Source organism: Lotus japonicus, chromosome 6, assembly GCF_012489685.1.
Source record: "Lotus japonicus ecotype B-129 chromosome 6, LjGifu_v1.2".
NCBI classification, from domain to species: Eukaryota; Viridiplantae; Streptophyta; class Magnoliopsida; order Fabales; family Fabaceae; genus Lotus; species Lotus japonicus.
The window spans coordinates 46,704,193-46,729,597 of NC_080046.1; the positions used below are offsets into that span (position 1 = coordinate 46,704,193).

The window sequence follows — 25,405 nt, forward strand, 5'->3', positions numbered from 1 at the left end:
ATTAAACGGAACCTCACGGTAGGGGCTTATCACTATATATAATTTTCACATTAGGGGCTTATTCCCCCCAAAAAAATTTGTAGGGGCCTTAACCAAATGACCCCTGTTTTAGAGGGACCTCCAACATATTTAAGCCTTCATATTATTAGTATTTTCTTCCATATTCTATTTTTATGTATGCTTTTGAATTTGACATGAAGAGAAAGATTCCAATAAAGAGGCATATATACTAATCTTACAACAATAAATTGATTACACAGTAATTTGATGCACTTTACAGATTACAATCCAGAGACCCTTTACAAAAATGAGAGCAGTCATTTATACTTCAGAAAATTTCCACCCTTTCTTTGTTCATCTTTGTGCATTGTCACTTTGTTGGTTTGCGCATCATACTGTAAATCAAGAATGTACCACATTATCTAAAGATGTCCATCAAAGACCTATAGTAAAACCAGCACTTAATTTATGGTATCATGTCCCTTTATCTTAAGGAAAAGAAGAGCTTCCCAAACAGTGGTCCCCAAGATGGGTTTACATTGTATTGTTTATGGCATCTGAGATGTAGGAACTGTTTGTAATTCGTAAAAATTGTTCACAAATAATGGTTGTCTCGATGATGTCACAAACATGGTAAAATACAGAATACGTATATGCCATCAATTTATAGCTAAAGATAAAAAAGGAGACAGATAAAAACGAAGAGAAAAGATAGAGAGCATACTCCCATGGAACATGTCTAACTAACATCCAGCCATCATCCTTGTATTCACATTTCACATGTAGGAGCATAATTAGATTCCTCACAACCTTCTTTTTCAGAGTACTCACCTGAAAGGAAAAACCCAGATAAGTTTCATAACAAATTTTTAAAAGAAGTGAAAAGGCCAAGATCTGTCCAATTAATAAATTGAATGAAACGATTAACTCACTCAGTTTTCATATTCAAAAAAGAAATATCAAGCATAGAGCAGAACTTAAATTTTCAGCTTCAGGCAAGTCAATGCTCACTTGAATTTATAAAATAGAAGAAAGGAACAATGCAATCAACTTATAAGTTAACTTCTTGTAGGTCCACAACTGACCAGTGATATAGAGAAGTATCCCTCCAAGCTATGTGAAATCCAGGCCTCTTTATTCGTCTTGATAAAGAACATGATGATGTAGCATAGGGATATAGTGAGGACTATTTTTGGATCCCAATGTAATGATTATAAATCTTAACACATAATATAGATACAAGCCAGATGATTTCATTTTGTGCTTAACCATTTTCAAATTTTGGTTCTGTAACTTGAATTTCTGGACCGGAACTGATACTGTAAAGCCTCTCTTCTATAATTTCAAGAAAAATCAAGGAGAGAGCTAGCAAAACATATGATGATATGAAGTAGTCCATGACTTATATAATGGCTATGCTTTACTAGTCACGTGGGAATTACAAGTTTTCTCTTCTCTCCAACTGGCATGCTTGAGGGCCATTAATATGTGAGCATTTCAATAGTATACAGAGAAAGAACATATTTCGATAAAAACAAGCTGAAAAGGGGGAAAGAACAAGGACAAAATGTATAAATGACTACCTTCGAGGCCAACATTTGAACGGACATGCAAAAGGTAATGCAAGTAAGAACACTAAAGTATTTCTCAAAAAAAAAAAAAATAACACTAGAGTCATCCATGCAGCAGAAGTTTCAATGAATGGTGTACCAAGGCTAAATTTGAAAGGAGCTTGGTCATTAATTGACTCAAAAACTACCCCATTTTCCTTCAACTTGGCAGTATAATGATGTTGATATGCAACCAAAAGCTACTTATAAATCAAATCAAGTATGCTACTGTTTTTGTTTGAGTTCATATAGGTAGTCACTAAAAATATAATCATTACACAGAACTACCTTAATCCACAACATGATATAACATTCTGACAAATTTGATAGTAGCACTCTTTTACATGACCAATTCTCTCAAAACCAAAAGCATGTCCAAAATATGATGTTTTTAAGCAAAGCTAAAAGTCAATAAATCAACAACATGATATATTTTTACAACCAGCTTGCAAGATGATCTGCTACAAGTTGTAGGGATGAAATGAAATTGGTGTGATTTCCCTCTGCTCTCCCTCTTACAATTTGAATGTTGGAGGAACCTACAACACTGATGTTCTGGGACGGACGGAGAAGGCCCCAAGGGGACGACCGGTACCCCTCAGTATGGTCAGTACCCGATCAGGGTTACCCGGGGAAGGCCCCCAAGGGGACGATCGGGGTGGGATGTCCGGGCCCTGTACCACAAGCAGGGCGACATCCTCCGCTGACCCAAGAACCTAGACCCCACCACCTAGGGGTTGACCTAGGCCCACCACCCTACGGAACTAGGGTGGTTGCACTACACCAAAAAATGGCTTTTACAGCGGTTTTTTTTTGCCTTTTACAGCGGTTTTCAGCGGTCCAGAACCGCTGTAGATCTCGCCGCTGTAAAAGCCTTAACAGCGGTTCTAACCGCTGTAAAAGATGCATTATTTACAGCGGTTGATTTCATAAAACCGCTGTAAATACAGACCTACAACAGCTGTTCTCTAGAATAACCGCTGTACTTGAGTCTTCTTTTACAGCGGTTTCAGCCGGTAACCGCTGTATTTGATAATATATATTACAGCGGTTCCACCACGGAACCACTGTAATTTTTTTTTTTTTGTCTGTATTTAATAATATATATTACAGCGGTTTGGAACCGCTGTAATTTGTTTTTATTTTTGGTTGAATTAATTACCACACCTGTTCAGCCAAAAGATCAACATTTCTTTTTTTTTTTCTTTCTGAAAAGAAGATATATTGATCATAATTTAACTGAAAGGGTACACATTTCAAAAGCTATGAAAGGTGACTGCAAAATCAATACACATCACCAAACTAAAACAAGGTATAACACAGAAACATAAGCTAAAACAAGGTATAGCATATAAGCACAGTAACATCTCATGTAAACAGAACATCTGTTCTTAAAGCAAGCATATGGACAGTAATTTCATGACAGCAAAAAAAAAATCCCATAAATGAGTTTCTGCAATAGAAATGTGCCTTGAGTCTCCAAATCATAAGGACCCTCTCCCCATTTGAGTCTTCCAAACAAAAAAGATCAACATTTTCTAAACACAGGATATCAACTCAGCCATAAAATAAACATTTTATGAACTTCAGCATATCAAAACCAATATATCTAAATATCAAAAGCTTCATAAATTCGAAGCAATTTCTAAAGTGCATAATATCTCAACCACGTCCTTAACTTCATCTACCACCATCTCATAGATAACTATCCAATAGATTAAATACTAAAAACAATTGTAAAAAACATAAGCAGCCCACTCATCTTTAACTTCACGCAATTGCTCTTCATTGTAGGAAACGAACTGACAATCTTCAAAATACTACAAAACAGCATAAAAATAGAGTTAAGTTACAATTAGAGCTTTTAAAATCCAATGCGAACGCATATCAAAGTTTCTTACTTTCGTTGGAATCACAAGTTGTTGGTGAGTGATGATATCTTTCATGAACTTCATCACATAATATCCGCAATCAACATTATTAGTCTGACGAGGGCACTACAAAAGCCAAAGAATAAACACTAAATGAATGTTGTAAGCTCAGATATCGTTGTTCTATATAGAAAACTTCATGTAAATAAATAGACAAGTTTATAAACAGACACTACTCCATTTTACATTAACTTAGCTACAAGTTTTAGGTTGCCAGCTATATCACGAGGCAAAGAATGCCAACATTTAAAACACATTGGACAGTTTAATCTAGGTCTAGAAATTAGAATGTCTACTAAGTAGTCATCAGGATCAAAACTAAATCCCATGTGACTTTGAGTCACCATGACACAATTAGTAGAGAAACAATAGCAAGGAGCTTCTCCCCACAATTTATTTTGACTTTAAAATCAATTGCTGAAGAATTTCCAAACATGCTATAAGTTTGGCTCTATGCTTCATTGGTAATTCAAGAAAATTGGGGCATTGATAAGCATGGAGTGTACAGCGCCACTCCAAGATAAGATCATGAATTGCAGTAACAGATAGTGAAGGTTTCAACTGCCATACCTATAGCTGTTACAGATCCACCGAGCAAGTGTTTGAGCCTCAGGAGTACCAGGTGGTAAGTGAAAAGCACTTTGAGAACCGAAGCGCGAAGGAGAAAGTGCTAAGGAAACCCTCTGAACAGATGCAACAATACTACGCACATATTGTCGGGCCATAGTTGCTATATTATCTTGAAGGTGGACTTCAAATGCAAACTGGAATGCTATTGTCATCACAGATTTTGTGCTTCCAGAATGACCTGAATTGGCACCAGCAGCTTTGTTTGCTGTGGTTCCAACCTCAAGTGATGAGGCAAGATCAAGTGTCCGGTTTGGACTAGCAGCATCCTGCATCTTATAAGAAGACAGAAATCAGAATCCTAACTTAAAGAAAAAGGGAAAATTAAAGCAAGCAAGCAAATTTCAAAAACAACACAATCAAATCATGTGTCAAGCTAAAGACTTGCCGTGCCAGAATCAAGAGGTACAATACGAAAACCGGAAGGTAAAATGGGTGCATCATCAGAGAAAGACGCATCTATTGGAGCAAAAACAAGTTCTGCACTGGTGCCAACTGCATGCTCATCCACTCCACTGCAAAGCTGATGACAGGTGCAGCAACAAACACTGTTAGCTATAAACTTGATATTGGATTAAACCTTCTGAACTATATGCAGGCGCAAGTGTTATAGCTATTCAATTAAAATCAAACTTCATATAGATCCTTAATTCCTGACTATTCCTATAACTACATGCAAATCCATTCATGATATTTGATGCATCTTATCCTTTGCAAACTCTAGAAGCCAGGGACGATTAGTTAGCGAATGAGAAAAATTAACCAACAGAATATTAATGGATTTTAATTGAAGGCATTCCCTCAATTAAAATTTTATGAATTTTTCCATGATGCTGTAAGGTATGGACATAGATATGTTGAAAAGAATGGCATCATGGAGCAGTACTTACTTGCAAGAGGAAAACATCACCAGGCATAGTCATGTCGTCCCGATAGTAGCCCATGTTTTCAAGCTTAATAACCTCCATGAACTATTTTAGAGATAAAGTGTCAGTTAGTATGTAATATGCCGGAAGAGAAACACAAAAAAGTTAATATAATCCACAAGCCAAGTTAACATGTATTCAATTTTATGTTGGAAGATTAAATGGTAATTTCTAAATAGTAAATATGTACTAGATTATAAAATTAGGAGAAAACAACTTGCCTCTTCATTCTCAATTGTGTGAGCTAGTGGAAGAATAACCTGACCCCCAAAACTTCCTCTGGCCCCTGGCAAGCTACAGGGGCCAGCTTTAATGGCAGCAGCTGAGTAAGCATCAATACTGCTATCTGCCCATTCTGATCGGTGCTCCCGCAAGAATCTAAGAAGAATAGCTGGAGGGACATTCTACAAAGACAGAAAAAGAGCATGAGACAACTAAATACATGGAAATCAATTGCTTGAAAACAATAGAAAGTAAAAGCAATTCCTAAGAGCTGAGCAATAAGCAATAGCATTAGTCCACATTATGGAGTATTAAAGAATTATACCTGTAACAACATGGATGCTTTGGCACATAGCACAGAACTGGTCATGGATTGGAATCCATTGTTATATCCAAGATTTGCACCCATCATCTTGCTGGGTGATGAATTCACAAGAAGGGTGACATCATCAATGCCATCACTCTCGAACATGGACCAGCCATCATCTGCAAATCCATTCACAGCTTCATTAAACATACAATAACTCTTATTCAAGTTTCATTCCAGAGTTTTAACAACAATACAACCACTTAATAGGCTTATATGCTCCTGTGCTCTCACATTTGAATCTCTATTTTTAGTTGCTACCCATAGGTTGCATTTACAAAATTGAAGAAACCCAGAAAGCATTGCAGACTCTCCGAGACTTTGTCTCGAAAAAATTCTCTCTTTTATTGCACCCGGAACGTTCTGGAAAGATGAAAGATATTCTAAAACATCTCCTCAGTTTGCCACCGGATGAGGGAATTTCCCTCAGAACAAAATCAGTTATACAACAACTTTCTCAAAGTTTTTCTCAGTGGAGGTTGGATTATAACAATGCAAACCTTAAACATGAGACATCAACTGCAGATTTATGATTTGTCAAAAGCTAGGAAACTGAAACATGATCTTCAAGCTAATGCTGAAGAATTCAGGGAAATGGACGTGGTGGAGAGATGTTTGTGTGATCAGTTGGCCTCCTTGGAAGAAAAAAAGAGGGAGCTTGAAGAGAAAATCAATGCAGTGAAATCTGAGATTGTAGATTTTACATCACAGAAAGACATGGTTGCTAAGAGAAAGAGAGAACTGTTTAACAAAGGAATTGTGATGACAGATGAAAGGGATGATTTGGGGAACCAAGTGCCAGGGTTGAAAGCTGAGCAGGAATGGGCAAAGACTATCCAAGCTAATATTGAAGAAGAATGGTCTAAGCTTGGAGAAAAACTCATTGGAAGTGCTGGTTTTGAAGAGTGGATCTAATTAAGTACCTTTGCAATATTCCAGACTCATTTTAACCAAATATGCAATGGTTATCAGAAATTGTGACAACTATATTTTCTAATTCCAAACTGACATGAAACTTTCTGACATGATCAAGCTATCTGTACAGGAAGAAAATTTTCTAATTCCAAACACACTCAAACCCTAGGTTGCATTTACAAAATTGAAGAAAATCATACCTTATGAGGAAGAAGAAAATTGCTTGATCGAGGAGAGGAACAATGGAGCGCTTTTGAACTCTGAGGACATGGCAACGAACCGTGCACGAAGGGACACAACACAAGAGCGGCAACAGCGCAGCAGGGACGGAGGCGGCGGCAAGGACGGTGGAGGCAGAGGTAAAACGCGTTTCAGAGAAGGAGAAGAGGTTAAGAGTCGAGAGAGTGAAGTGTGGTAAAGAATAGGGTTTACAGTTACTGGGTTTTGTTAGTGGGGTACGAATTCAATATAATATACTTATATATAAAAACCAACATATTTAATAAAAGCTCACTCGAGCCCAGTGGTAAGAAGTCATGCAATTTTTTGATGTACCCGGGTTCGAATCCTAAATGAAACATTTTTTTAATTTTCAGGATATATTATTTACAGCGGTTAGTAGACACACGCTGTAAATAGTGGAACCCAATTATTTACAGCGGTTTAGAACATAACCGCTATAAAATCTTATTATCCGCTCCGCGTTTTTGTGTTTACAGCGGCTGCAAAATTAACCGCTGTTAATAAGTAATGATTTTACAGCGGTTTATTCTTTAACCGCTGTAAAATCCTATAATCCGCTCCGTCTTTTTGTTTTTACAGCGCCTGCTAGGCGAAGCGCTGTAATAGGGGCGCTGTAAAAGCCCTTTTCTGGTGTAGTGTTGGAAGGTGGGTCCCGAGGTAATCTAAGCCGTTGGATCACTGGTAACAACAGGAGGAGCAGAAGGATCCATCGGCTCTTAGACCACCGGTACGGACCATGCATGACGTTGTCTGGCTCCAACCCTAATATCCAAACGTGTATATAAGGGAGGCGACACATCCACTCTAAGGTACGTTATTCTTTTCACTTCACCACTCACTTACTCGATTCCCCTACTCACTTTGGCATTGGAGTCTCTTGCAGGAGCCCCTCCCGGGATCACCCAGCTCATCAGCACACCAGCCCTTCTTCCCTCTTGGCTGCCCCAGCACTCCGTGATCACCCCGATCATTTGGCGCCGTCTGTGGGGATTGAGTAAACATTTCCTCCGCCGCGTGCCGTCAGAGACAAGAGCAGCTACGAGACGCAATGGTAGAAACAAGACAGACTTCACGCCGTTTCAACCTAACTCCCGAGGGCCATGTGGAGACACTTGATGAATCCGCGAACCGTCAACACTCCCCCCGACCCCAGAGGACTACCCCTCCAACTCCGCCTCGGGGACGATCCCCGGAGCCAGGGATCCTTACCCCCCCCCCACGCTGCGCATGAAGCCCTATGCAGGCTTGAGGCCCGAGTTAAGGCGATGGAGGAGGAGCATCCTTCGGAGGTAGGGCAAGAACGCAATGTCCATGCCCGCAACACTCGGGACGAAATTCGCGCCCTCCGAGCGCGCCTCCGCCAACTAGAGGAACTGGAAGAACGATCCAGGCTGAATCCGACGTTCTCTCAAGAGGGGGAGACGGGGAGGAGACCACCCCCGCCTTCAAACTACCAAGACGACTATGACCGAGAACAGACTACGGAAAGAGCCGTAAATCAACCCTCCCATCACCGCAGGCACCACTCTCCTCGCAGGATTTACTCCGGCCGAAGGAGCCCCGTTTCCACCAGGGAACCGCTCAGGGACCCGGCCCGCCCACACGACGTCTTGGTTACTCTACCGCAGACGATCAACGGTCCTCTCTCTCCAGACATCATGGCAGCCCCTTTCCCCCCAGGATGGTCAAGACCTAAAATGAAACTCTACGAGGGTGATTTCGACCCAACTGAGCATATCAACTTCTTCGTGGGAGCCATGCAGTATGCCGGAGCTAGCGACCCGATCTACTGCCGCTGTTTTCCGATGAGCTTGGGGAAGGGCCCGATGAACTGGTTCCAGAACCTCCCCAACAACTCCATTCACAACTGGGAAGGGGTCATGTCAAGTTTTCTAGCCCAGTACTCCTCAGTGAGAAACATTCCGAAATCAGAAGAGACCCTAGCCCTGATCAAGCAGGGCGAGAAGGAATCCCTGAAGGCCTTCCTTAACCGCTTCAACAAAGAAGTCGGAGACATTCCGGACCTCCTTCCCCGGGTCCGCCTAATCTTGGTACGGCAAGCGCTCCGGCCAGGTCCTTTCTTGACTTCCCTGGATGGGAAGAAAGCCAGGACACTGGAGGAATTTCAAACCCGATCAAAGAAATACATTAACATGGAGGAAGCGGGGACATTGAGGTCAAACAATCAAAACCCCGTACATAGGCCCTCTGAGAAAGCCCGGGACCCCGGCGAGACTAAGCGTAATCGCGAACCCCGACGGAAGAACCAGGATGACAAAAAGCAAAAACGGAAGAAGTTCGATAGCTACACCCCCCTGAACTCTTCCCTCTCCCGCATCTTGCGGGAGAGAGCCTCCACCGACCTCAGGGACAAGCCCCCCCACTACTCACGCGAGGGGATAAGCTGGATTCAAAAAGGTTCTGCGAATTCCATGACAGCCCCGGCCATAACACGGACGAGTGCCTGAACCTGAAGGACAAAGTAGAAGAACTAGTCAGAATCAGAAGATTGTCAAAATATGTTGCTCTCTCTTCAGGCGACCTACCTCGCCCACGCTCACCACCTCCGAGAAGGTCCCCCACCCCGCCCAGAGCCCGGGCCCGAACTCCGCCCAGGAACCGAGCCCGAACACCCCCTCGAGCGAGGAGCCCTCATCGTCGCAGAAGCCCCGACCGATGCAAGAGCCCCGATCGTTGTAGAAGTCCAGATCGGCGCCGATCTCCAGATCGACGGGACCAAGATGAAGTACGAAGGCGCCACGGAACTAACCTAGTCAGTGTCGGTTCGATTGCGGGAGGATGGGCCGCCGGCGGACCATCAAACAACAGTCGGAAGAGGAGTACTCGAGTCATCATGTCAGCCGTTGGACGACCTCGCCCTAGCTCCTTCCACCCACCGCGGCAGAAGGTCCCCATCACCTTCACGGAAGATGACTACGGCACGGACACCGGCGAGGAGGACGATCTGATTGTCGTGGAAGCCCTCATCGCAAACGGTAAGGTACGACGGGTTCTCATCGACACAGGTAGTTCCACTGACATTATGTTTTATGATGCCTATAAAACCCTAGGCTTATCTGTGAAAGACCTGATCTCCTATGACCACGACTTGATCGGGTTCACTAGGGACAGAGTTCTGCCCTTAGGATATTTTGATACATACCTCTCCCTAGGAGACCATGATGTTTGCAGGACTGTAAAGGCCCGGTTCTTGGTGGTCAAATGCCCAACAACGTACAACGCCATCATCGGTAGACCGAGCCTCAATGTTTACCGGGCCATTGTCTCCACCCACCATCTGATGTTGAAGTACCCGTGGGCCGGAAGGGCAGTTTCCGTACGCGGAAACCTAACCATGGCCAGGGGGTGTTATAATTCCAGCTGCAGGATGGCACGAGAAGACCGCAAAAGGAAGGAGCCCGACCACGGGAAAATAGTCGAAAGCTTCCACCTCCAAGCAGGAGCATGCTTGACTGACATCGACCCGAGAGTGGACCGGTCCAGAGAGGACCAATGCCTTAAGCCTGATGGGGAGGCTCGGTCTGTCCAGATCGGCCAATGCCCCGAGCAAATCACGAAGCTGGCACGAGACCTCCCGCAGGACCTGTCGAACTGACTGGAAGAACTTCTGAAGAGTAACAGGCACTTATTTGCCTGGTCATCCGCGGAAATGCCGGGCATCGACCCAGCGTTCTGCAACCACAAGCTATCAGTAGACCGGAAATTCAAGCCAGTGGCCCAGAAGAAGAGACAGATGAGTGCAGAGAAGCAGGAAGCGATCAAGGAACAGACAACCGAACTTCTACGAGCCGGGATCATTCGCGAAGTCAAGTACACCACTTGGCTGTCGAACGTGGTCCTGGTCAAGAAATCTAATGGGAAGTGGAGGATGTGCGTTGACTACACAGATCTGAACAAGGCCTGCACGAAGGACCCTTTTCCCCTCCCCAGCATCGATGCCCTGGTGGACAACTCCTCGGGGTACGAGTATTTGTCCCTCATGGACGCGTACTCCGGGTACAACCAGATTCCGATGTACAGAGAAGATGAAGAAAAGACTGTTTTCATAGCCGATCGGGGGACATATTGCTACACTATGCTTCCGTTCGGCCTGAAAAATGCAGTGGCCACCTACCAACGGATGATGACCAAGATTTTCGGGGCACTTATAGGGAAGTCAGTCGAAGTCTACATCGATGACATTATCGTAAAAACACCAAGGGGAGGCGACCACGCGGCCGATCTCGCCGTGGTCTTTGAACAGCTGAAGAAGCACAATATGCGCCTCAACCCCGATAAATGTACCTTCGGGGTCAAAAGCGGGAAGTTCCTAGGATATATGCTCACAAGTTGCGGGATTGAACTAAACCCCAAGAAGTGTCAAGCCATCGTAGACATGAAAAGCCCCCGGACGGTCAAAGAAGTCCAGCAACTGGCAGGACAGATGACTGCAATCGGAAGATTTCTCCCCAAGGCCGCCCTACGCGCCCTACCTCTTTACGCCCTACTAAAGAAGGGAGCGAACTTTGCTTGGTCAGAAGTGTAAGACCCGGATAGTTTATGCGATTAATTAACTAGTTATTTATCGGTTTAATAGCGATAAACGCTATTAAGCTTAAGTTGATGTGTTAATTATGCCTTGTGTGTTTATATAAATGAGTGTATTATTAATAATATTATTTTTCTAAACAAATAAATAATAGAAAAGAAAAATTGAAAGTTTAGAAGAAAAGAGAAAAAAAAAAAGAAGAAGAATAAGAGTCACGTAAGTGACTTAAAATAGAAAAAGAAAGAAGAATGCTGCCAGAAAGTTTAATATATATATCTTATATAACTTGTTAACACTTCTACACTTGATCACTTAAACTTGCTCAAAGTGATCATAGATTATATCATAGAATCCCTAATAATTTTCAGGATAATGAATCATCTTCCTAATATTTTTCTGTAGCTCTATGAGTTAAATCCTACACTATCCAGTTAACCCTAACACTTTACTTTATCCTATAAGTCTAACCATTCTGATTCAAACTTTGTTTTAGTATTCATTTACCATTCTTTTGTCAGAATTCTCGTGGCCTTTGGGGGAGTACCAAGTGCCCAACTCCCCACTCAAATCTTGACACAACACACACTACAACCCATGACTACTCGACACCTAGACCAAGGACAACCGTTCACCCTCTCATAAACCTCTAATTAAGAAAAAGAAACTGGACAGATCCTGCTTATTTGCATGTTTCTAACATGGCACCTCATGCTTGTTTGCATGGTGGATTTCTTCCAAACACACCACCTCCTCCTTGCTTCATGAGTCATCACCACCTAAAAAGCTTGCTTTCCTCTAAGCATTCCACCTCCTCCTTTTCCTCAAGCTGGACGTGCCAATTGCTGGGTGATTTCTTCACTCCGAAGCATTGAGACTTCATGCTATTTAAGGAGCAACGTGAAGGCTTCCAAAAAAAAAGAAGAATAAGAAAACACACACAGAGCTTTGTTCTCATATATTACTCCTAATAATACTAGTTGTGTCATTAGTTGTTGGTGTAAATTCTTGAGTTTTTATCTTGAGTTTGAGAAGATTCTTGATTTTTGGAGCGGAAGCTAGGATCTTGAAGCTTAGTATTTTCTACAACGATTAATTTATGAGATCTGAAAGATCACGAGGTTCGCAATTTCCATGCACAACTTCTACTCACGAAGGTAAGTGTAACTCAGTTTTAGCGCATCTTTGAGTCTTGCATGTTTTATCGCACTGCCTGCGTTTGAGATGAAGGTGTTTATATTGATTGACTTTGGATTATGATTATTATGCTGAACTGGGAAAATGTTTTTTGGAGGCTTCGGCCGAGTGAACTTATTGAGACGTGTGTCTACGTTTTCTGAGAGGCTTCGGCCGTTTACTGGTTTCTGTCATTGAACTGAGTTGGTATGCAATTGAATTAATTTATGTTCGTTGATAATAGGAATAACATGTGGTTACTCCGAATTAATAATTGGTTTGAGCATTGTTGTTGACAGACTTGGCATATAGGGCCTAAGCCTGAGAGGCGATCAGGTGATTGTGTTCACCTGGTTGTTCCGCCTTGTGTGGCGATAAGCGGCAATGAGGTGGTTGTGTCCACCCGAATGTCCCGCCTTGTGTGGCGCAATAAGTGGCGGTCAGGTGATTGTGTTCATCTGGTTGTCCCATCTTGTGTGACGTATAAGCGGCGGTCAGGTGATTGTGTTCACCCGGTTGTCCTGCCTTGTGTGGCGCAATAAGTGGCGATGAGGAGGTGTGGTCCTATCATTGTCCCGTCTTACGAGACGTCATTGATTTACCCATATTGTTGGTTTTACTGATATCTGATTAGATGTTATAGTTTGAGGTTGTTGATATATGATTTGATGGTATATTATCAAGGTTGTAGATATCTGATTTGATGTTATATATTGAGGTTGTTGTTATTTGATTTGATGTTATATTGTTGAGATTATTGTCGTATGATTTGATTCTATATTGCTGAATATATGTCATCATCTATCTTGAATTAAGTTGCTAGTTTATGTGCCATGATATGCACTTAAATTTGAATAGCATGCTTTTCCCTTTTATACGTGGTAATGGCATGGAGTTAACCCTTTCTATTTGCTACTTGTTGTTTGGGCGCTTAACGCTATTAGGCGATGGAGATCCTTCCACCGAAGCTTAGCTGCTCGAGTTAGAGATCGGGTCATAGGCGGTGGAGTAGAGGTGTAAGAAGCAGCTTTGCTTCTCCTTTGTGGATTATGTTTGAGTCTCCTTTTCTATATGAGAACTCTGTTATTAAAACCTTGATTCCGCCACTATTAAAGTGCGCATCTTATTTTGAACCTTACTTATGGTGTTGTAAACTATTATTAGAGTATATCGGGAAACAGGTTATTTAAATAAAGTTATGATATGTTTCCAACCTTTGAGCTGAAGAGTTTAGTTGTTTTTCAGAAAAAAAATTCCCTTGGATTTTAGGGATTGCAGAATAGTCCTTAGACTTTGTTAGGTTACTAATGTGATTCCTCAATTGAGAAATTGGGGCGTTACAGGAAGAGGCTGAACAAGCCTTCTCTCGGCTGAAAGAGATTCTCACCTCCCCACCGATCCTATCAAGTCCAAAACCGGGGGAGCCCCTGTACTTATATTTAGCCGTTCGGGACAAGGCTGTGAGCTCCGTACTGGTGAGAGAGGAGGCGGGAATCCAGCTACCCGTGTACTTCGTCAGTCGTTCGCTTAAGGGTGCAGAACTCCGATATCAAATGCTCGAGAAGGTGGCACTCGCCCTCCTAACCACTGCCAGGCGACTCAGAAGATACTTCCAATCCCATAGCATCATAGTTCGCACAGACCAACCAATTAAGCAAGTCCTACATAAGCCATATTTAGCCGGACGAATGGTGAATTGGTCGATCGAGTTGTCCGAGCATGACATCCAGTACGAACCCAGACGCGCGATCAGGGCGCAGGTCCTAGTAGATTTCCTGGTGGAACTCATGGGCGATGAAGACCCCCCCCCAGCGGAAATCTCCTGGGTCATCCATGTTGACGGCTCGAGCAACAAAGAAGGGGGGGCGCTGGGATCGTCCTCCAAAGCAATACAAGGATGGTCACTGCATTTTAATTTCCCAACCACTAACAACCAAGCTGAATATGAAGCTTGCATAGCAGGTCTGGTAACAGCGCGAGACCTGGGGGCGCAGGACACACTCGTCTGCTGCGACTCCCTCCTGGTAGTCTCCCAGGCTAACGGCGAAGCACAAGCCAAAGACCCAATTCTGGAGCAATACCTCTCCCACCTGAAACGGCTGGCCACAACTTTCCGTAAGGTAGAATTCCGCTACGTCCCAAGGGCCCAAAACGACCGCGCGGATACCTTAGCAAAGCTGGCAAGCACCGGGAAGCCCGGTCTGAACAGGACAGTCATTCAAGGCACCCTGGCCCTGCCTTATGTCGCGGACCCCAACCGTCCTGCTGGAGTCAACACCATGAGCATTGGCACGAACGAGGATTAGAGGACCCCTATTGTCAAGCACCTCACAACGGACTGGCTGCCGCCCGATAAGACGGAAGCAAAGAAACTGACTAGGAACGCCTCCTGGTACACCATCATAAACGATGACCTCTTTAAGAGAGGATTCTCCACCCCACTTCTCAAGTGCTTATCAAAGGAACGAGCAGACTATGTCCTAGCAGAGATCCATGAGGGCAGTTGTGGCCACCACCCCGGCGGGCGTTCTCTAGCAAGAAAGGTCCTCCGGGCCGGCTATTACTGGCCCACCCTGGAGAAAGACGCTGCCGATCACGTCAAACAATGTGACCCGTGCCAGAAGCATGCTGACCACCGCTTAGCCCCACCCGAGCAACTCTCGACTCTGGTCTCCCCTTGGCCTTTCCACCAATGGGGAATGGACCTCTTGGGACCCTTTGAGACAGCCCCAGGACAGCTGAAACACCTGGTGGTCGCGGTGGATTACTTCACCAAATGGATTGAGGCAGAGCCCCTCGCCACGATCACTTCAGCTCGCATACAACGTTTCTTTTACAAGAACGTCATCAGCAGGTTCGGGGTACCTGGAGTCCTGATTACCGACAATGGTACACAATTTACCTCAAAAGGGTTCAGGGAGCTGGTAGACGGACGGCATATGAGGCACCACTTCACCTCAGTGGAACACGCCCAGACGAACGGGCAAGCGGAAGCTGCGAACCGAGTCATCCTCAAAGGACTCAGGTAAAGGCTGGACGGCGCTAGGGCAATTGGGCGGAGCAGCTCGATCATGTCCTATGGGCATACCGCACTACCCCGCACTCGACGACTAGGGAAAGCCCGTTTCGTCTAACTTTCGGAACCGAGGCAGTCATCACAACGGAGATTGGAGAGCCAAGCGCTCGCACCCTGGGCCACGACCCGGGGGAGAACGATCAGCTCATTCACGAAGACCTGGACCTGCTCGCTGAAAGGAGAGCAATCGCTAACTGCAGGGAATTAATCGCGAAGCAGCACGCAGCCATCCGATACAACAGGAAGGTCGTGCACCGCGCGTTCCTGGCTGGGGACTTAGTCCTCCGCAACGCCAGCATCGGAGCTCGCGGGACCGAAAGAGGCACGTTGGCCGCCAACTGGGAAGACCCCATACAGAGTAACTGAAGCCACCGGCACCGGCGCCTACAAGTTGGAAAAACTCTCTAGGGAAGAGATCCCCCGCACTTGGAACGCCGCCAACTTGAACCGCTACTACAGTTAGCTCTGCCCGACCAAGCACCCCAAGCCCAGTTTTTCTTTTTTAATGTCCTTAAGTCAAGCTTCATTTTAAATTAGAATCAAGGAACTGTTTCCAGTCCTCCTCTTGTAGCCGGAAGAAACACTTGAATTTTTTTTTTAAAGAAACAAGTAGGAGTGTTTTGTTTAAGCAATTTTCGCATGGACGCCGACCTACGAACATTAAAAGACCCACCGGGCACGAGATTTTAAAGACCCTCGGGGCACGTATAGACCCACCGGGCACGAAATTTAAAAGACCCACCGGGCATGAGATTTTAAAGACCCTCGGGGCACGTAAAGACCCACCGGGCACGAAATTTAAAAGACCCACCGGGCACGAGATTTTAAAGACCCTCTGGGCACATAAAAATCCACCGGGCACTAAATTTACAAGACCCATCGGGCATGGAATTTAAAAGCCCTCGGGGCACGATAACTAGAAGACCCCCCGGGCACGAAAAATTAAAAGTCCCACCGGACACAATAATTGCAAGACCCAACCGGGCAAATTGAATAACGTAAGTCGAAAATTAAACAAACCGAACAAGCTAAGCACTACTATTACCACCAAAAGTTGTCATTACAAATAGTCAACTATTACAATCGTCCAGAAGGACTCAAAACACTTAAGCAAAAAATAAAATGACAAAACAATCCTCTCAAGGAGCCTTCTCCGCCGGGAAGGTCGGGATGAAGTTCCCCTTGGAATCCACAGTCCCGATCTGCCCCCCGGAGACCACCTTGCGATATCCAATCGGCCTAGTTTCCAAACCCGGGTTGACAACCGAAAGCTGGCTCACCGCGTTGTTGAAGGAAGCCTTGTTAATCTTCGACACGGTGGCCGCCAGCTTCTTCTTAACAGCCTCCAGAGAAGCGACCCTGGCCTCGAGCTCTTTTTTCTCTTTCTTCAGAGCAGTACTCTGATCAAGCTCCAAAAGTCGAGCGGCCTTCTCCCCCACCAACTCCTTCTCTACCTCCTTCAATCGAGCCGCACCGGTCTCAGCGCTCTCCTCAGCAAGCTTCTGCAGTTCCCCCAAGTCTCGATGAGCCGCATCGCCATCCAAAACCTTCTTCTTCAGCTGCTCATTCTCGGACTTCGCGTTGTCCATCACCTTGCTCAATTCCCCGATCGTAGAGCACCCCGCTTCCAGCTCCTCACTCATGGAGGATATCAACTGCCCATCCTTCTCGGCCTTCTGCCTGAGCTCCTCCAATTCCGGCAAGGTCGACAACTGCAGATACCGAACAGCAGAGGCAGTCTTGAGCGAGGCCCGGAGAGCATAATTGAGGAGTCCGTAGGGCTCATGATCACCCAGGTACTTCTGGTCACTCTCCGTCAGCAAGAGGTCGTCAATCTGATCTAAGTGTTCCCGGCAGTTGGCGGCCCTAGGACCCCACATCGAAATCCCCGTGGGGGCTACCACGGTAGCGGGCTCCACCCGCTCCACCTTGGAGCTCTGCCCCTCGCCTTCAAGGTGGTCTTGATTGCTCTCCACCCTTCGCTTCTTTGAGGCCGGGCTCCGAGCACCCTCCTCCCCACCGGACGACCGCTCCTTCCCTTGAACGGGAACAAAACCCCGACCCCTTGGGGATACACCCTTCGGAGGAGAACCAGCTTCCCTGGCCACCCTCCGCCAAAACCTTCTCCGCGGACCCAGAGGTTCCTCATACCTCAACCTCTTCCACACTCTTGGGATCGGGGACGGGCTGATTTTCAGCATTTTCCTTCCCCCCCCCTCGGGAACCTCAGTCTCTTGATCTGCCTCCTCATCCGTGGTCTGACCGTCTTCCACCTGCAACGCCTCCAACAGGGTTCGGTCAATGTTGGCCATAGCACCTGCCCAAAGAAGAACGACATTAGCAAACAAAAGGAAGAAAGAAACGACGGAGGGTATAATATATAGATAACTTACGCAATAATTTAGCATTCTTCCGAACGCTGAAGGAACACAAGTCATAACAACGAAGGGGACGAACCGGGACTTTCTTGTCCCCCTCCATGACGTAACGGACGGCACCCATCAACAACCGCTTGAATTCCAGATCGGTCTCCGATAGGGCGCCCTCGTCCGAGAAGCTGAACGACGTCACCTTCTCTCTATAATGAGCCGCATTCTAGGCCAACGGGAAGCGCGGTCGCAATCCGCCGCTCGGACCCCGCTCAAACCACCAGTAGGGAGGAGGCGAGGTTGGCACCACCCGGTAGAACTGGTCCTTGAAATCCTTATACGAATCGACAAAGGCCTTAAATATCGGGAAGACCGTTCTCAGGATCACCAGGTCGTGACCACTATGGCCTTGGGTATGGGCGACCGCGAACAGATGGAAGAATAAAGGCAGGGAGGGCACCTGCCCAAAGAGAGCGCAGGTAGTCTCATAGCCCCGCACGAAACCCCAACCCCCTGGGTGAAGTTGGGAGGGGGCCACCATCATGTGCCTGAGCACAGCGACCTGAAAGTTGGTAAGCGGCATCCGCACCTTCACCTTCTTCATCGTGTAAATATGCATATAGATGCAGAATGGGGGGGTCTGCGGGAGCCGCTCCGTCTTTCCAGAAGCAAGAACGTCATGCTCAGGACCGATCTGCTTCTGGGACAGATAATACTGCTTCCGGAAGTGTCCCTCGTCCTCGTTAGCGTAGCAGGACTCGATCTTTAATATCTCCCTGCACCAGTCGTCCAAGGGCGCCAAGTCGCCCTCCAGATGGGGAAACTTCTTCCGATCGATTTTCTTCCGTTTCGGAGCGTCCTTACTCAGTTTCGGCTTGGAACTCTCCCCGAGCGCTTTACCTTTTCTCTTTTGGACACCAGCCATATCGAAACTTGCGCAAGGGAAAACGTCGTCTCAATATTACAATTCATTGATCACGACTCAAAGGGGAAACCCGCCAGGATCCGCCTTTGTCCCCGGCAGGGAGAACAAACCCTGCGCCGAGGGGACGGTCCATGGACCGCCCCTCCGTCGCGCAGGGGGAGGGGACCGCTCCCACCCGAAAGACGCACCCTAGGAACCCCTAGAGAACGGAACTAGGAAGAAGGAGAAGAAAACTAAAATAAAAGGCAGAAGAAGTTGAGAAGAACTTACAAAGTAACTGACGGGGACGACCACCTGGGAATCAGGAACGACCACCTCGAAAACAGCGTCTAACGGCGCAGAAATTCAGAACTTTAAAGGAAGAAAAGAGGAGAGCTTGAGGTGCAAAAAAACGCAAATGAAGCCCCTCCCACCCTTTTATAAGGGAACTCAGGAATGGGAAGCGACGCTTCACCAAACCCTACGATTGTAATGATGACGCTAGGGGAGGTGGGAAAAATCTCGGCCAATCCGCTTCCGCCACGTCAGCAAGGAGAACGAAACGACGTAACGTGTGCCACACCTTGTCAGACGCATTAATTGCGTCGCCGAAACGTCGCTTCACGTTACTGTTGCATAACGTTTGGAATTCGGGACCGCCCCGTCGTCCCAGGACCACGAAGGGTGCCGACCGGTTACCACCCTCTCTCGCCACCGTGTGCCGGGTCGTCCGGAACACCGACCTTTCCTCCTCCACCCGTCCGGACACAACTCTAAAGCTCATGCCTCACTCATACAGTGGGGCAGAGCTGGGGGACTACTGTTCTTGTAGGGGCTGGCAGGAACCGACCAAAACGACGGGAGGACGCTCAAGTGGGCCTCACCCATGAGGGCCTCACCTAAAGCTCCAAGTCCACTACTTTAGTGGACTAGAGCTGGGGGACTGCTGTTCTGGGACGGACGGAGAAGGCCCCAAGGGGACGACCGGTACCCCCCAGTATGGTCAGTACCCGATCAGGGTTACCCGGGGAAGGCCCCCAAGGGGACGATCGGAGTGGGATGTCCGGGCCCTGTACCACAAGTAGGGCGACATCCTCCCCTGACCTAAGAACCTAGACCCCACCACCTAGGGGTTGACCTAGGCCCACCACCCTACAGAACTAGGGTGGTTGGAAGGTGGGTCCCGAGGTAATCTAAGCCGTTGGATCACTGGTAACAACAGGAGGAGCAGAAGGATCCAACGGCTCTTAGTCCACCGGTACGGACCATGCATGACGTTGTATGGCTCCAACCCTAATATCCCAACGTGTATATAAGGGAGGCGACACATCCACTCTAAGGTATGTTATTCTCTTCACTTCACCACTCACTTACTCGATTCCCCTACTCACTTTGGCATTGGAGTCCCTTGCAGGAGCCCCTCCCGGGATCACCCAGCTCATCAGCACAGCAACCCTTCTTCCCTCTTGGCTGCCCCAGCACTCCGTGATCACCCCGATCAACTGACAACGTGCTCCAAAAGGACGCATTGCTTGTTCATAGACACTCAAGTTGATTTCGCGAACAGATTCGAAACAACACAAGAATTAAAGCACATTCTGTTCCATTGGTTTATCCTAAATTAACCAGAGAAAGTATATTTTCATGGTCAAGTTTGACTTCATTAAACCAAGAAATAACTAAAATTCAAAGTTGAAGCATGTTGGCAGATATCCCTCCCAACCAAGGTGGTCAACAATGGTGGCCAAATCCATGAAGCATTCACACAAGAATGGTCAAGAAGGATGCCACCGTCCATGCCACCAAAGTCAAGAATTCAGCACCACTTAAGGAGAACCAGCCTTTGAGTCAAGGCAGATCAGCTACCCAACTGTCCCATTAATCTTGTCCCCTCTTTGAAGCCTATAAATGAAGGTCTAAGAGGAAGAAGGGATGTGTGCAAGTGTAGTGCACCAAAGTGTGCCAGTTCCAGGAGGGAGCTGAGCTCAGGGTACCAGCGAGAGAGCACCAGAGAGTGCCTCTGGGTACTAGAGTGTGGTGAGGTTGTGAGAGCAATTGTATGAGAGCTCTGAGTGTGTGTGAGGCCAGAAATAGAGAGTTGAGTGATTGTAATCTTTGTATTAATGAGAATATAGTGTTCCTCCTCCATGGACGTAGGCATTCAGGCCGAACCACGTTAAATCTTTGCCTCTTTTATGTTCCTCGTCTCGCACCGGTCCCAACAAAGCAGTGACCACAATCAACCACAGAAACACAATTAAAAAGGAAAAGGACATAAAATCTAAAATCCCATAACTAAATCCATCCATCCTACCAACAAACCCAGATCCCACCGGCCACCATCAGAAAATATATTTAGATAGTGAGTTAATGAAAACTATATAATGGAAGGGAAAACAGAGTAAAAGAAAAACTTGAGCTGCAAAGAAAAACTTCAATTATAAAAACCGAAAACACAATAATCTAACTTAGGACTCTGCATCCAAACAATTTCTCCGATACTGGTAATAAATTGAAGAACAAAGTCAAACCAACTTTCATTGTACCTTCCTTTGACAAACAAAGTCACTAAGAATGAAACCATATGCATAGACAAACAAAGGCTTACACATATTTAATGAAGAGTAGGGTTGTAACCTTTCTCATAAGATTGTAAATTGTAATTGTGTAAAACTAGCACTTTAGCAGTTGATTCCACATAGCATATGGTATCTTGAAGAGAAAAGAGCAAGCATAAGTGCTTATCTGGATCATCAGCAAGAAAAGAAATAGCATTATGAGCAAAGAGGCTTGGTATGCGTTCTATAAGCACCTTGAATTAGTATGGAAGGGCCTAGCTCTTTTAGCTATAATTGATAATGAATTATTGAATTATAAGATTAAGCCCTACTACACAATAAAGAATATTAGCATTCACATCATGTCTTGTAGTATTTGAAGGTTGTGATGGAAAATGGCAGTTATAATTTCATAAGCATATCATATCATGTACAATAGCATGTTTGGGTAAGCTTTTCTTTCTTTATAGTCAATTCTGCACCCAGAAGCTTCTCCCCAAAATTGACTGTCAATTCCAAACATGAACTAGTATAAAGTGAAAGAAGAAAATTGCTCCTGGGGCCTGGTGGCGTGATGAATTTGTTAGTGAGTAAGCAAACTGGAGGAAGAACACAGTAAGCAACTAGAGGGATGAAGGTGAAGGGGAACATAGCGGTGTTTAGAATAGGCAAATCTCTCAAAAATATATGATAGATCCAACCAACCTGCACATTTGAAACGCAAAAGCATGGATGAGCTAAGCTTGTGTTGGAATATCGGATGAGTGCAATGCGAAAAGACTTTCATTCCAATTCTTAAAAAAAGTTTAGTTCGCTTTTTACTTTGAAGTGAGCGCTAATATCTAGTTGCACCGGTGTCAATAGATATCTAAACACAGCCAAGATTTGAAGAAATCATAAGTCATGTGTTGTTGTTAATTGTTATACAAACATTTTCAGTACACTTAATGCAGACCTTCATAAAACATTAGGATCTCACAGTTATCACCAAAATGACTTTATTTAAGGTTCCTAATGAGCTTATTTGAATTTATTTTATAGCATAAACCCTTATATATGAAAATAGGTTATGGTCATCATATGAGTTGTTTAGAGTTTAAATAAGTGATTATACTATAAATAAGTGATTATCACCAAAGTGACTTTATTTAAGGTTCCTAAGGTGCTTCAGCTGTACAAATACCATGTCTAGTTGTTGCTTATACTATCATATTTAGTTTCGTGGTTACATGTTCTAGAATTACTTCTGATTAACGTGTCTTAAAGTGCAAATGACCAAACATCCACTTAATCCATTATGTGACTCTGACCAACATTCCAGCAACCACCCCCATTAGATTGCCCTCAGCATCTTAATTTTCCTTCTTGAGAGTAAAATTGATTCTTCTGCAAAGATGCAGAACCATAGTTTACTTTCTAGTTCGCCGGTCTATTCTTTTATTCAAAGCTAGTGACAAACTTGGATGTGCAAGTGCAACAGTAAGCTGAATGTGATCTCAGTAAAAATGTATGATAGATTTTGTCCTTAAAATCTGGTTTTCGTAGAAATGATAAAATGAAATTTCTCAAATGCTATAGGGAAAGAAATGCAACTCCACCAAATTGAAAGTGACTATGCAGTCAGTTAATATAATGCTTTGGTTAAGTGGAGTTGTCTAAATGACGCATGAGAAGGTTTGAGTTAAATAACTCATCATTCAATCATACATGGTTCATTTAGACAACCTCTAAATATATACAGGACCCAACATGTTATGACGTGCTCTATTGCTTATCTATATGATTATCATTTCTGGCCTAACTTATATTTTTGAACTTCTCCCTTAAATATCAGTAATTTCTAGAGGAATTAAGTGTGTATCTATACGAGGTAAACAATCAATACCCTGTGTTTGGGAATCCAAATTTTTGGTGGACACTCAACACCCAAAGGAAAAAAAGAGGAAGAGAAGAGAGGAAAATTATAGATGTACATGTGATCTAATTGGAACAGAGAGACTGAGAGAACAATTAACTGAATATGGAGTATTGTTATTGTTGAGTGTTTAAAATTCTGAGATTTTTTTGGATGACTGTACTATATTCCAACCATCTCAAGGTATGGATTGATGAAAATGAAATACCTCAGTGTTTCCTGTCACATGCTTGCCAATAAAATTTAGGCTCATGCATAGATTCAAATCCATAGTTTAATTTCTAGTTTGCTGGCGCGTTCTATTCAAATTAGTGAGTTTGCATATTAGCTGAGTATAACGTTAATTGACTTTCATCTCAATTCATGATAATGTTTTGGTTAAGTATATATATATATACAGGACCCAACATGTTATGATGTGCTCTGTTGCTTATCTATATGATTATCATTTTCTAACTTATATTTTTTTAACTTCTCACTCAAATATCACCAACTTATATAGTGTGTAATACTGAGCTGTGCATAAACTCTAAACGATCTTATTTATGATACTCAAAGTGTTTTCATTCTAAGGCATTTGATTACGGACAATGCTCTGGTGGTTTTTGAATGCTTTCAATACATGAAGAAGAGGATTATTGGCCAAAATGATATGATGGTATTAAAATTGGATATGTCAAAAGCATATGATTGGGAGTGAGCCAGCGACATAATGGAGTGCATAGAGTAAAAAAAATGAAACAAAACAAAACATGATCTTCCCTCATATGGTCACTACTTAGTCTAATCTATGTGACCTGCTTAAGGAAGCTTAATCAATGTTTTAGTTTTCTTGTTCATACTTTTAGTATTTTCTTCCTTATACTATTTTTATGTATGCTTTTGAAAAAAAAAAATTATAGGCAAATGTTAGTTGTTAGTACTGTTAGTAAATTAGCCATCCTCAGGGTTTTGACCCTGGACCCTTCACCCTTCATCCCATCCCACCCCACTGTTATGTCCCTAACTCTTATCACTTGAGTAAGAGTCTGTTAAAGAGGTCGTAGGCATACTAATCTTAAAATAATGAATAGATCACACCATAATTTTGACGCACTTCAAAGATTACAACCCTGATGCTCCTGTCATTTTACATTTTCTTTTTGCAGACGACAATATTCTCTTTGGTGTTTGCGGTCGTTGTTTGCGGTCATCTGACTGACAGAATAGAATGGCCAAATCCACAGTGGAAGACTTGATTGCATTCCTTATTTGTGGTCGTTCTGTTTGCAGTCAGTGTTTACGGTCGTTGTTTGTAGTCATTGTTTACGGTCGTTGTTTACGGTCATTGTTTGCGTCGTTGTAATTATTCCATTGTCGACAGGATTTGTATCTCGACTCTATATTCAATAAAAAATTTGCTTTTAGAAAAAAAAAACCATCACTTCAACTTTTAAGGGCTAATTTATATTAATATTGAATATTATGTAATTACTTATTCTATAAATCAAAACTATAGTGTTCTATTCAAATTAGTGAGTTTGCATAGTAGGTGAGTACAACGTCAATTGACTTTCGTCTCAATTCATAATAAAGATACATGGGCTGGAATAGTTACCTCATGATTTTGGGATTCATGTACTTTTTGTCCTTCTCCAGGTTTTCCCAAAGGAGTTTTTCCTATTAAGGTTTTAATGAGACATGATTCTCTTAATATGTCTCTTTGGAGGTGACGGGTGGTAGGCTTTTACTAGTAGGAGGGTCTTTGTTGCTTCACTACCAGAAAAACGTTGTTTAGCGACAGATTTAGCGACCGAACTATTTCAGTCACAAATAGCGACCGCGTTTGCGACGGATTCCATGATATTTTGGTCGCACTTCAAGGTTGACATATTAGCGACAGATTTAGCGACGGAAAATATAGCGACCGACATTTCTGTCGCTAAATTTGTAGAATAAAAATAATAAAGCGATATAGCGACTGAACTAGCGACAAATTGTGTTAGCGACCGAACAATCCGTCGCTATTAGCGACCGAGTT

The 25,405-nt window shown here is 44.1% G+C and overlaps 1 protein-coding gene across 1 annotated transcript; it reads right to left on the reverse strand.

Moving 5' to 3' along the window:
- Positions 1–3,202: 3,202 nt before the first annotated feature.
- LOC130723493 (homeobox-leucine zipper protein ATHB-8-like) lies at positions 3,203–5,766 on the reverse strand. The gene is made up of 7 exons (XM_057574562.1): positions 5,642–5,766; positions 5,316–5,498; positions 5,059–5,139; positions 4,557–4,691; positions 4,112–4,437; positions 3,512–3,607; positions 3,203–3,430 (listed from the first exon to the last, which is right to left on the reverse strand). Exons 1-6 carry the CDS (start codon positions 5,726–5,728, stop codon positions 3,565–3,567), a joined length of 855 nt encoding a protein of 284 aa, XP_057430545.1. The 5' UTR covers positions 5,729–5,766; the 3' UTR covers positions 3,203–3,430; positions 3,512–3,564.
- Positions 5,767–25,405: the final 19,639 nt, after the last annotated feature.